General features: G+C 62.4%; 1 protein-coding gene across 1 annotated transcript in view; it reads right to left on the bottom strand.

The window, feature by feature from the left end:
- OBSL1 (obscurin like 1) overlaps positions 1 to 11601 on the bottom strand; it is a 15314-nt gene extending 3713 nt beyond the window's left edge. The window contains exons 1-15 of the mRNA XM_026852801.1: positions 10563 to 11601; positions 9526 to 9795; positions 9051 to 9311; positions 8397 to 8702; positions 8010 to 8288; positions 7638 to 7913; positions 7230 to 7502; positions 4486 to 4758; positions 3473 to 3745; positions 2857 to 3132; positions 2384 to 2659; positions 2019 to 2294; positions 1468 to 1749; positions 414 to 689; positions 11 to 286 (exon numbers count right to left, since the gene is read on the bottom strand). Of these exons, the coding sequence (XP_026708602.1) occupies positions 11 to 286; positions 414 to 689; positions 1468 to 1749; positions 2019 to 2294; positions 2384 to 2659; positions 2857 to 3132; positions 3473 to 3745; positions 4486 to 4758; positions 7230 to 7502; positions 7638 to 7913; positions 8010 to 8288; positions 8397 to 8702; positions 9051 to 9311; positions 9526 to 9795; positions 10563 to 11601 (4912 nt within the window). The remainder of the gene's footprint in view (positions 1 to 10; positions 287 to 413; positions 690 to 1467; positions 1750 to 2018; positions 2295 to 2383; positions 2660 to 2856; positions 3133 to 3472; positions 3746 to 4485; positions 4759 to 7229; positions 7503 to 7637; positions 7914 to 8009; positions 8289 to 8396; positions 8703 to 9050; positions 9312 to 9525; positions 9796 to 10562) is intronic.
- Between the last annotated feature and the right edge of the window lie 793 nt (positions 11602 to 12394).

The raw sequence follows: 12394 nt of genomic DNA, 5'->3' as shown, positions 1-12394 counted from the left end.
CCCCCCCTACCTCGGACGCTCAAGTCAAACTGCATCTGGTCTTCGGGGGAGAGGCAGGTGTAGGTGCCGGCGTCCTCCTTGGCCACGTTGTGAAGAATGAGGCTGTGCACGCGGCCGTCCTGCCGCAGCTCACAGCGCTCCCCGGCCACCGCTGCCCGCTGCGGGCCCAGCCAGGTGATGTTGGCTCGGTCCGTGGAGGCAACAGCGGAGAGCACAGCACTGCCACCCTCCAGCACCAGCAGCTTCTCCTGCTCCTCCCGTTTGTTCACGAACAGTACAGGTGCCTCTGCACCGGGGGAGCACTGGGCTCAGCCATGCCCCTGCCGGTAGCACCGGTGTGGGATGGGGGCATGAAGCATCCCGGTGTGGGTCTAGGGCCCCCTGGCATGGGTGAGGGATGCCTCCAGACTCACCTTTCACGTGCAGCATGAAATGCACCTCGTCATCACCAGCATCACAAAGGAAGATGCCACCGTCGCCCAGCTCTGCTTGCTTGATGGTGAGGCTTCGTGTGGGGCCCTCGCTGCACACTAGCAGCCGGCCACCCGAGCACAGCATCTGTCCATCCTTCTGCCACTGCACTGCTGCTGTCTCTGGGGACAGCCGGGCCACCAGTGTCACACTGTCCCCCTCCAGCACCTCCAGCGGGCTTTGTGCTTCCTCCTTGTTGACAATGCGCACAGGCTGGGCTGGGGGGGTGCAGGGGACAAGGCAGGGCTCAGAGGTGTCCCTGCAGTGCGGGGCAGCACAAGGATGGGACCACTGTGAGCAGAGAGGTGGTGATTATGCCCACAGTGAATCACCGTGGAGCAGGAGGGCTTTGGGACTGATGGTACATCCAGTTGTGGGATTCTGCGAGTGGCTGGGAATTGTTGTGGGACTGGCTGGGGGTCGCAATGGGATCAGTCGGGGGTCCTAGTGGGGCAGGTGTGCTGGCTGGTAGGGTCTGGCAGCTCAAGGTCCCCTTAGGGAAGAGGATCCAGGCAGAGATGGTGGCAGAGCCCATCACTCCTGCATCCCTCCCTGCACAGGCAGCTCAGCTGCTGGGTTGGGGGCCGTTAATTTCAGTGTGTTCCCCATCCTGAGTGCCTGGCTGGTGAGCTGGGACACCTGCCTGCACCAGACCCTCTCCCACCCTGCCCAACCCTCTGTCTCCAGCTGATAAAGGTCCAGGCTGAGCTCAGACCTTGGCAGCTGAAGCAGGAGGAGCGGCACCTGGGAGATGGCCAAGGCTAAATTTAACCAGCCCCTGGCTGGGGGAGGTGGGAGGGACATGTCTTGCCATGACCCTGACATGTTCCTTTCTGACCAAGGGGTCCTGCAAGATTGGGGACAGGGGTCCTGTCCTCCTCTGACATGCTGCACCCTGGCCTCTGCCACAGAGGCGTCCCCTCCCCTCGCCCAGGGCTGTGGCATGATCCCACCATGCTGGGGGGTCCCAGAAGCTCTGAGTTCCTGCCAGCTCACCCAACACTTCCACGCTTGTCACCATGCAGTCACTGGCAGCATCGCAGACGTAGCACCCTGCGTCACTGGGCTGCACCCCACAGACGGTGAGCTGCCGCAGCACCCCGCAGGCCTTGACCTGCACCCGCTCACCCGGCTGCACCTCCTGGCCATCCCGGAGCCAGCGCACGGTGGCATCAGGCCGGGAGAGCTCACAAGCCAGCACCAGGTCCTCTCCAGCCACCAGGCAGTGGTGCTCCACAGTGCCTGTGCTGCCCACAATGGTCACCGGTGGCTCTGGGACTGAAGAGACGGGCTGTCACCACAGGAGCAGCAGCCTGTGCTGGGTGCTGCAATGGCTGGATCCTGTTCAAACCTCCTCTGTCTGCAGCTGGGCAGTGCAGGGGTGTTCACAGAGACCCTGCATGGGGACAGCCTGCTCCCTGCATGTCCCCCACCAGCCTCCCCATGCTTGTTGACACCCAGCCCAGCTTCACACAAGTCTGGCAGCAGCCAGGGACCCACCTCAGTCCTCGCCCCTCTGGCCGTCCCCCCCCGGACCTTCCACTCACCTTCCACAGTGACAAAGAAGACGATGCTGTCATCACCAGTGTCACACAGGTACTCCCCTGCGTCCCTGCCCGTGGCACCCAGGACGACAAGGGAGCGGTGTGCCCCGTCCTCCTCCAGCCGCACATGCCCCGTGTCCTGCAGCTTTTCTCCGTCCTTGTACCACTTCACCTCCCTGTGGGCGTGTGAGAGGTGCACCTCCAGCACCAGGTCCTCCATAGCCCGGCAAAGCCGGCGGGTCGGCAGGACGTCCCTCTCCAGGATCCTGACCAGTGGATCTGCAGCACCCAACACCAACAGAGCTGGAGTCACTAGAGAGCGTGCACCCAGCAACCCCCCCAGGCTCTCCCCACAGCCTCTTGCTCACCTGACACTTGGACAGTGAAGGTCACTGTGTCATCGGCAGCAGTGCAGATGTATTTTCCCGAGTGCTCAGCTTGGGCCGTGGGGATGACCAGGCGGCGGTGGGCACCCTCCTCTTCCAGGACCAGGCTGCCCCCAGCCTCCAGCTTGGTGCCCTCTTTGGCCCAGAACACTGGAGCATCTGCACGGGACAGCTCACAGTCCAGCATCACTGTCTCCCCCGGGGACACTGTCACTACAGGGAGAGGTCTGCGGGGCTGCAGGATCCTCACCGGTGGCTCTGCAAGGATGACATGGCTGCTACATAAAGTAACACGGGAACAATGTGGCCCCAGGGATGCCCCTGCTGCCAGCCCCAGGTGAGCACCTGTGCTGGGTGGCCAGGGGGTGGGCACCCACTGGCTTCATCACCATGGAGAAGCCAGTCCTGTGGCCAGAGCACCATCAGCGTCTCCCTGCTCCTGGGTTCCCACTTACCTGACACCTTGACATCGAAGGAGACAGCCTCATCCTTGCTCTCACAGATGTACTCGCCCTCATCTTCTGCGCTGCTCCTGGGGATGAGGAGGCAGCGCCAGGGCCCCTCTGCCAGCAGCAGCAGGTTGTCAGTCTCATCCACTTCCAGCCCATCCTTGAACCAGCGCACGGGTGCATCCGGCACAGACAGCTTGCACCGCAGTTCCACGCGCCCTGGCACCTGCACTGGCAGCTCCAGCGAGCGCTGTGCAGGGTGCAGGATCCTCACTGGCGGTTCTGACAGGGATGTGGAGGAAGGGTGTGAGACTTGCTCTCTGCATCGCTCCTGCCTCTGCTGTCCCTACTTACCGTCACCTGTGTCCCTGTCCCCAAGGGGCTGCGTGGATGCTACAGCCTCTCACCCCAGTACAAAGGAGCAGGAGCTGCTGTAGGGCAGGTGCATCAGTCCTGCAGTGCCAGCCCAGCATGGCTGGAGGGGGGCACCCACCAGCCCCTGGGTGATGCAGCTGAACCCCCTCCTTTACGATGCTGAGGGCAGGGAGCAGGGCTGGGAACCCCATGGCACAAAGCCGGGGTAATGCTGCCCTTCACAGGACAACCCTGCTGTGCCACCAACCTGCCACCGAGATGTGGTAGGAGACAGACACATCCCCGGCATTGCAGACGAACTCCCCTGCGTCCTGCGGCTGGGCACAGGGTAGCACCAGCTGGTGCCATGGCCCTTCCTGCTCCAGCACCAGGCTCTCTCCTGCCTCCACCTCCTCCCCGTCCTTGTACCAGTGCACCGGGGCCGCCGGGCGGGATAGCTGGCACCACAGCTCCACGCGCTGCCCGGCCACATAGGTGTGAGGGGCCTCCTCATTGGAGCTGACGATTCTCACCGGCGCCTCTGCCAAGGGACACATGGTGTGCCTCAGCCTCGACGCTGGGTGAGCCCCACATGAGGACAGGCACTGCCCGGGAAGCTCACCTCTCACAGTCACCCTGAAGCTGGTGGCATCATCCCTGGCATCGCAGGTGTATGTCCCCGAGTGGGACGGTGCGGCTGCGAGGATGTGCAGCCTCTTCGAGCTTCCCTCTGAGCAGATGGTCAGGACCTCAGTTGGGACCACGGTCTCACCATCCTTCAGCCAGTGGACAGGGGCATCTGGGGGGGACACCTGACACTCCAGCAGCAGGGGCAGCCCTGCCAGCACCTCCTGGAGTTGCTGTGCCTCAGGCACTGGGGCAATGTGGACCTGCGGGGCTGAGAGGACCAAGACCTTGTGTCACTTGGCCTCCATCCTACCTGCCCCGGGGGCCAGTGGCCAGGGTCATCCCAGCCCTGCAGTGCTGGTAGCTGAAAGGTGAGGGAGCACCAGGACTGAGGTGGCATAACCTATGGGCAGGCAGCATGGCTGTGCCCTGGGGTGTGGTGGGACAGCATGGCACAAGGCTGTAGGAGGAGACAGAGCAGATGACCTGCCCCTGCCTGCATCCCTCTCCAGCCCAGGGGCATGGGCAAGGAGCCGCTCATGAGGAGGCATGGGGCACCTGAGATGCTGCAGCTGCTAGTGGGATGGCAGCATGAACAGGTAGCTGGGGTAGAGGGAGGAGGATGAGAGGGATGTAGCTCTGCATTGCACCCACCTGCCACAGTGATGGTGTAGAAAGCAGAGTCCCCGCCGACATCGCAGACGAACTCCCCCTCATCCTGCAGCTGGGCACAGGGCAGCACCAGCCGGTGCCGTGGCCCTTCCTGCTCCAGCACCAGGCTCTCTCCAACCTCCACCTCCTCCCCATCCTTGTACCAGTGCACCGGGGCTGCCGGGCGAGACAGCTGGCACCACAGCTCCACGCGCTGCCCGACCATGTAGGCGTGGGGGGCCTCCTCATTGGAGCTGACGATCCTCACCGGTGCCTCTGCCAGGGATAATGTGGGGCTCAGACAGGATGTAAAGACCAGAGCAGGTGATGGTGGCAGTCACAGCCCAGCATGGAGTAGTGGCTTCACTGGCTCACTGGCTTTAAGGCTGGAAGGCACCACCTCATCCACAAGAGTCTGGGCTGCCCTGCCCTGGGTTCTGTCTTCTCCTCACCCACCACACCCAGGAGGGACACCTGGCTTTCACCTGGGTATAAATTGCTGCTGTGCCCTTGTGCCCATGATATCTGCCCTGCTGCCCCAGGATGGAGCTGAGGGATGTGGAGTGGGGATGCAGGTAGGCAAACACCTCATTAATGAGCCCCAGCACTACTAATTGCCATCTGTGTTACCAGCACTAACCCCTGTGGCTGCCCTACCAGGGGGTGCCCACCCCTCTGCCTGTATCCCCATTTTGGAGGCCACCAGGTCTTGGCTGGTGCTTCTGTCTTGGCCTGGCATTTGCTGACACTGCAGTGTAGGCATGTGGCTAGCTTGGGGCCAGCAGCCCCATCCCTCCAGCTCACCAGGGCCCAGGACCGCATGCCAGATCATAGTGCTCACTAAACACTGTTAATGGGTTACACACAAAATGTGTGCCACTGCTCACGTCCCCCCACTGACTTGAGTCAAATCTCTAAAGGCAGAGGGGCTCCCAGTACAAGCTTTAGGTGACCAGCCCTCCTCTCTCCTGGGACAAGGTCAGGATGTGACCCTACCTGCCACAGCCAACACCATCTGCCCAGCCATGTGCGTTGCAGTGGGCTGTAGCTGGGCTGGACTCTGCCATGGGTGGCTCTGGGAGGGCACAGGGCACACCTGGCACCGGAGCATGCCGCCAGTGGCTGGGCAGCGACCTGCCCTTCTCACGGCCCACAGCTGCCCCGTGCTGGGTGTCTGGGCTGCAAACTTCCCAGACAGCTTCCAGCCGCGATGCCCAAGCTCATCAGCGTACTGCAGCCCTGCAGCACATGGGAGCGGAGTGGCGCCAGTTTGCAGCACTCAATCTGCACCACGCTGAGCCCGCATCCGCCCGGCTCCCTGATCAAACGCGCAGCGGCTGCCTGACTCCCTGGGCCTGCTAAAAGCAATCACATCACTGAAGTGCAGCTGGAGATGTTGAATGGCACCGAAGTGAGGAAGGGGGCGATGTGCCAGCCCTCAGTGGGCAGCACCGCTGTCCCCAGCCCCATCGCCAGCTGCGATGAAGCCCCAGTGTGCAGCAGCTGCTCGAAAACCCAGAAGCGTGTGGGGGTGGCAGGGCTTGAGGCAGGCAGGCTCTGTGCTGCAACAGTCCATGGCGGATAGCTGGGATGCCTCGGGGAAGCCCAAGCGTGCCACAACAGTGCTGACTGAAGCAGCCAGCCCGGCACTTGTGCCAGAGAGATGCCAGCCTGAGCCTCCTGGCACCTATCTCCAGCACCGCCAGTGACACCGATGGCTAAACCCTCTCTAAGACCCTTCTGCTGAAGCAATGCAAAGCTGCTCTGCCGAAAAGCTGAGCTTCAGCAGATGGTGTTCCCCTCTCCCACCCTAAGGAAGCCGAGCTCTCCATGCCCTTTACCCTTATGAGGCAGGTGATGCTTCCTGCCTCTGCCCAAAGCCCACACTGCCTGTCCTTCCCACTGGTGATTTTGCCTTCATCACACAAAACCCCCTCCCTTTTTCACCCTCCCAGCAGTCATCACTTCACTGACTCTTCCACCATCTCCCATCAGTCATCCCATCTTCACTCCTACATCCCCTGCCATCAACTTTGGCCCCTTTGCCACCTATTAACACTGTGGAGAGGCTTTACCGCTGTGGTCACGGAACCTTTTAACTGGGCTTTAGCTCTGCCCCTAGTCACCTTCCTGTGGTTGTGGAATTGTGGGTTTCAGGGCCAGCAACGGGAAGTCTTTCACTCACTTTCAGCTTTCATTATCCTCTGCCAGCCAGCGATGCCAGCAGCCACTCCATGGCTGGGGCAGCCGCTGTGGGACACCATCCCTTGCTTCCACCCAGCAAACACCACCCAACTGTCAGTCTCCAGGCAACCACTAATTTTCAGCTCAGCAATTAACACCGTCTTTCAGAGAGATGTCTGGCTGCAAGTGACCCCATGCCAGGTGCTGGGCCCCCTATTTTTAGGACCTCAGAGAAGGACTTGGTTACTGACCAGGGCAGAGGACCGGCAAGCACCCAGGCACGGAGGTGCTGGATGCCCTCGGGTGCTTGAGCATTTTGGACCAGCAGAGCAAACTGTCCCCTTTGCCAGATAGTCTGGGTGGCTTTACGCACCAGAGCTGTCACAAAGACCCCGGCAAACTGACCGACGTGCTGGTGAGGACCCAGTAAGAGCATCTCTGAGGAGCATCCCCAGAGCAGCAAATGACAACAATGCTGACAGCTACACATGCTGTGACATCCTGCACCACCAAAGAAAGCCCCAAAAGGTGTGACCCTGCCAGTCCTCCTGCATCACACCCACCTGCCACAGTGATGGTGTAGAACACAGAGTCCCCACCAGCATCGCAGACGAATTCTCCTGTGTCCTGTGGCCGGGCGCAGGGCAGCACCAGCCGGTGCCGTGGCCCTTCCTGCTCCAGCACCAGGCTCTCTCCAACCTCCACCTCCTCCCCATCCTTGTACCAGTGCACCGGGACTGCTGGGCGAGACAGCTGGCACCACAGCTCCACACGCTGCCCAACCATGTAGGTGTGGGGGGCCTCCTCATTGGAGCTGACGATCCTCACCGGTGCCTCTGCCAGGGATAATGTGGGGCTCAGCACAGGCACCTGGCTGACAGCAGTTTTCAGCCCCATCATGGAGGCGAGAAGAGGGGCAGGAGCACTGTCAGGTGATGAGGTCCAGGCTCCTGCATTGGTCCCCAGCTCACCGGTCACTGTCACCACAAAGCTCACGGCATCATCCCCAGCATCACAGGTGTACACGCCAGTGTCCAGGGGACCCGCTGAGCGGAGGAGCAGCCTCCGCACACAGCCCTCTGCCTGCACTGCAATAACGTCATCCAGGGGCACGGCCTCGCCATCTTTCAGCCAGCGGACAGGGGCACCTGGGGGGGACACCTGGCACTCCAGCAGCATGGGCAACCCTGCCGGCAACTCCCGGAGCCGCTCAGCCTCGGGCACTGGAGCAATATGGACCTGTGGGGCTGAGAGACATCACAGAGGGGTGAGAAGCATCCTCCAACATGAGAGCCCCTGCTGCTCCTCTCTCAGCAGGACCCCAGGGCAAGATTCCTGCTCACCTTGTACGTGCAGCGTGGCTGAGTCTCGCACCTCACCAGACACAAAGGTAACCTGGGCGCCACTGTCAGCCACCCGTGCTCCCCGGATCAGCAGTGAGTGCTCCATCCCATGGTGCCGCACGCTGCACCGGCCACATGCCTCCTCCTCCTCGCCCAGCCTGGTACCATCGAGGAACCAAGTGCCATTCACCATGGCCGACAGCTCCAGGGAAAACCGAGCATCCTCACCGTCCTGCACCCGCACATCCTGCAGACCCCTCTCCAGGTGAGCTGCCGGGGCTGGAGCACAGCTGGACTCAGCCCCAGTGGTAACAACCAGCAGTGTGCCATGGCACAACATCCTGGCTGGCTCTGGGGAGAGCCAGCAGCCAGGTGGGGCACCCTCACCGAGATGCACGGAGCCAGGGAACTCCACGGGGCTGCTCCTGCCGTGTTCGTTGGTGGCGCAGACACGGAAGCAGTAGTCAGCCTCGCGGGGCACGCTGTCACCCAGCACCCGCATGCGGCCAGGCAGGTCGGTGGCGAGGCACTGCACCCACTCACCCCCCGCCACCTCCCGCCGCTCCAGCAGGTAGCGGCTGGGGGGGCGGAGGTGGGCGTCGGGCGCAGGGCACCAGGCCAGCAGGGCTGCGTTGCTCTCAGCCACACTCATCTCGGCTGCCACCGGTGTGCTTGGAGGGTCACGCTTCACACCTGCAAGTCACAGCCTGTGTTGCCTGCTTGGGGGCAGCAGTGAGGCTCCCGGCAGAGTGGCAGAAGGGCTGAGTGGGGCTACACAGCCTGTTTCTTTGGGGATCCTCTCTCTGATGGAGAGGATGGAAAGGATGGCCTTTCTCCCATGTAGCGTGGCGCTGGTTACAGGCGTTTGTAAGTGCCAGAGAAGTTGGGGCCCTGCAGCCTTGCTAAAAGCTCCCTTCCCCAAAAAGCCATCACAGCATCATGTCCCCAGTGTAGTGGGTGCCCATCCCATCTCTCCCCCTTGTCACCCGCTGTGAATGGGCAGGACGGAGGACACAGAGCCCGTCCGAGCCTGGGGCTTACACTTGACTCGGAGCTGGGAGGACGTCTGCGACTCCCCAACAGTGAAGGAGATGATGCCCACGTCCTGGCGGGTGACATGCACCAGCACCAGGAGATGTGTCCTGCCAAAACTCTTCAGCACAGTGTGGGGTGACTCCCGCAGCTGCAGCCCATCCCGGCTCCAGCAGGTCCCCTCCACTGCCTCCCGTGTCTCCACACAGAAAACTGCATTCTCCCCCTCCATCACATCCAGCTTCCGTGGCAGCCGCTTCACGATCATCCCTACGAGAAGAGATGCATGAGGGCTGGAGAGGGATGCTGGGGTGCAGGGTGGGCTCCCTGCGGTGTGAGAGAGGAGGAGCAGTATTTGGTTGAGTAGAGGCAGCAGCAGGCACCACGGCTAAATGGTGGGAAAGCAGATGCAGGGGGCGGTGCGGAGCCCGGCGAGAAGGGGAATAGGAAGGCAAAGCCATGCCACCAGAGACCTGATCCGCACCTCGGACAGACAACTCAGCGATGCTGCGCCCCTTGTCCTTCATCTGGCAGAGGTAGATGCCGTCGTCATCAGTGCGGGCATCACGGATGGTCAGGCGCCGCACCACGCCTCGCTCCTCCATCACGTACTTGTGGCTGGGCTGCAGCTCCCTGTCCTCCAGGTACCAGGCGGTGGGGATGGTCTCCAGCGGCACCTGGCACTCCAGAACGGCATCCTCCTGCTCTGCCACCTCCACATCTGCCAGCTGCACCTGGAACTGCAGCCGGTGCTCTGACACCGGGTGAGATGCGTGCTGAGAGCGTGCAGGGCATGGCACGCCCCGGCAGCCCTTTGTTCAGGGAATTCCCAGCTCACAAATACCACTGAGCCCTTGGCCCTTCTCTGTCCTCCTCTCCTTAGCCTACGTGGGACAGACACTGCTCCAGGGAGGACATCAACCAGAGCGGGGAGAAACTGGGTAGGGCCTGGGGAGACCTGGCGGTGACCCCAGCATCTCAGCAGGGAGTTTTGGAGGACACAGGAGCGTGCATGCCAGCATGCCCCAGCAGGCATCTCAGCAGAGGGGAGCAGTGGGGTGCAGCAGGGGATGCACCAGGTGCCAGGTCACCCCGGCTGCAGGCTGTCCCCAGCTGCTAGGGTGGCTCTGGGGGATGGGGCTGCTGCCAGCGCAGACAGTTGGAGCTATGCCCTGCAGGGCTGCCCGCCAAAACCACTCAGCACTTCCAGGGGAATTTGTCACCAAGGCACTGTCACCGCTCCCCACTCGTGGCTGGACACCCGCAGCCCTCCAGAGACATCACCTTTCTGTTTTCAAGGAGAGAGGGGCACGGAGGGGGACACAGCTCCCAAGAGAGCCCAGCATCCCCTGCTTCCAGCCCACAGCTCTGTCCGGAGGAGCCTGGGGTGACCCCAGCTGCACAGGACAGGAGGGACCCCAAGGATGCTGGGCTCACACACAGATGCATCCCTGACAGATGAAAAGCCTTGGACCCCCCCAGTACCTGGCCGCCCCCAGTAGTGCTTGGGCACTCTCCTACCTTTCACGTGGAGCTGCACTGCGCTGAGGGTCTGGCCGGCAGTGTTGGATGCAGTGCAGACATACAGCCCCTGGTCCTGGGGTTTGCAGTACAGTACCTTGAGGATGAAGTAGCCCTCCCGGTCCTCGTAGACAAGGTGCCTGCGGCCAGGGGCGAGGGGCTCACCGTCCTTCTGCCAGACAATTTCTGGCTTGGGCTTGCCGGTAACATAGCAGCGAAACTTGGCATGCTTCCCCACGCTCACGGCAAATGCCTTGGCCCCTGGCACCCCGGCCGGCACCACGCCATTGGGCACCCAGGTCTCTGGTCCTGCACGCCGTTCTGCTGTGTGCCGCCGCCGCTGCTGCCTCTCCGAGGGCGGCTCAGGGCCATCAGCAGGAGAACCATTGGGGAGCCCATCCAATGATGCCCGGGATTCAACCAGAAGCACGGCAGCAGCCAGGGCCTCCCGGGAGCCACTGCGTGCCCGGCACACATACACCCCCCCGTCGGGGGGCCGAGCACCAAAGAGCTTCAGGAAGTGCCAGTCCTCTGGCTCCTGTCCCACTGCAAAGTGGCTGCTCTCAAAGAGATCAGAGAGCTTGTGCCCATCCTTCTCCCACTCCAGCACCGGGCAGGGCTGCCCAGACACTCTGCAGGCAAACATCACATCCTCCCCCCGGCACACCCGTGTGGATGAGGGGGCAACGAGGAAGGAAGGTGCTTCACTGCCTGAGCATCTCTCCTCCTCTTGGGGCTTCCCTGCCTCCACCTTGAGTGTGGCGGCAGCATAGGTCTCACCAACACTGTTCTTGGCCTTGCAGATGTAGAGCCCACTGTCCTGGGGGGTGGTGTGGGACACCAGCAGGCTGTACAGGTCCCCCTTGGCCTCCATGTGGAAGCGGCCTGAGGGCTCGATCGGGGTCTTGTCCTTCTCCCAGATGATGCTTGGCTGGGGGTCACCCGTGATCTGGCAGCTTAGGACTGCGTCAGTGCCACTTTGCACTGTGAAGGCACGTGGGTAGGCCAGGAACCTGGGGGCTCCCCTAAATCCCTCCATCACCACCTCCCCGGGGTCACAGCAGGGGGCTGGCCGAAGCAGCAGTGGGGATCATCAGCCTGGGAGATGCACAGACCAAGCAGGGTGGGGACTCAGGGTTCAGCGGACGACCCGGCGTGGAGCACCACAAGGAGGCACCCATGCCTGGAGCAAAGCCCCCAGCACGGACCCCATGCTGCAGGAGCATCACTTTCGCTCTGAGCACCCCAAGCCCACTGGATATGCTCCTGTCTCAGCCCAAATCACCCATTTCCCAGCTCGGTGGCAATAGGAGAGGTGACAAAAGGCAGCTCTTTACACCCCAAGGGGCCGGGACACACAGAGCCCGTCCCAGGGTTGCAAAGAGGACTGCAGGTCCAGGGACAGGGAACCCCTGCCTAGATGGGGAGCGCAGGCAGCTGCTTGCTGGATGCTGGGGATGGGGGATGGTGGAGGCAAGACTGCCCCAGCCCGCCCCTTCCCCACCCGCGGACATTCCTACAGTATCGGGTGGTGGCAGAGCCACATTCCGGCAGCATCTGGGCTGGCTCAGCGGGCAGGTGCTGATTATGGGGCTGTCACAGGACCGAGGCACCCGGCTGGATCCCAGCACTTCCTCCCAGGCTCAGAGGAGCAGGGGAGACCCCCCTGTGCCTGGCAGTCACCCTGCAGAGCTGTGCCCTGTGGCAAAGCGGGGCTCTCCCAGGAGCAGGTTCCCCACTCCAGAGGGTGAGCCCATAGGCAGGATCCAGCCCTTGGGTATTGAAAGCCATGGCTGGAAATAATCAGCCCCAGGGGACCAGAGGAAAGGCTA

This window comes from Athene cunicularia (assembly GCF_003259725.1).
Source record: "Athene cunicularia isolate RWA chromosome 7 unlocalized genomic scaffold, athCun1 chr7_part1, whole genome shotgun sequence".
NCBI classification, from domain to species: domain Eukaryota; kingdom Metazoa; phylum Chordata; class Aves; order Strigiformes; family Strigidae; genus Athene; species Athene cunicularia.
This window is presented reverse-complemented; position numbering and strand designations above follow the sequence as displayed.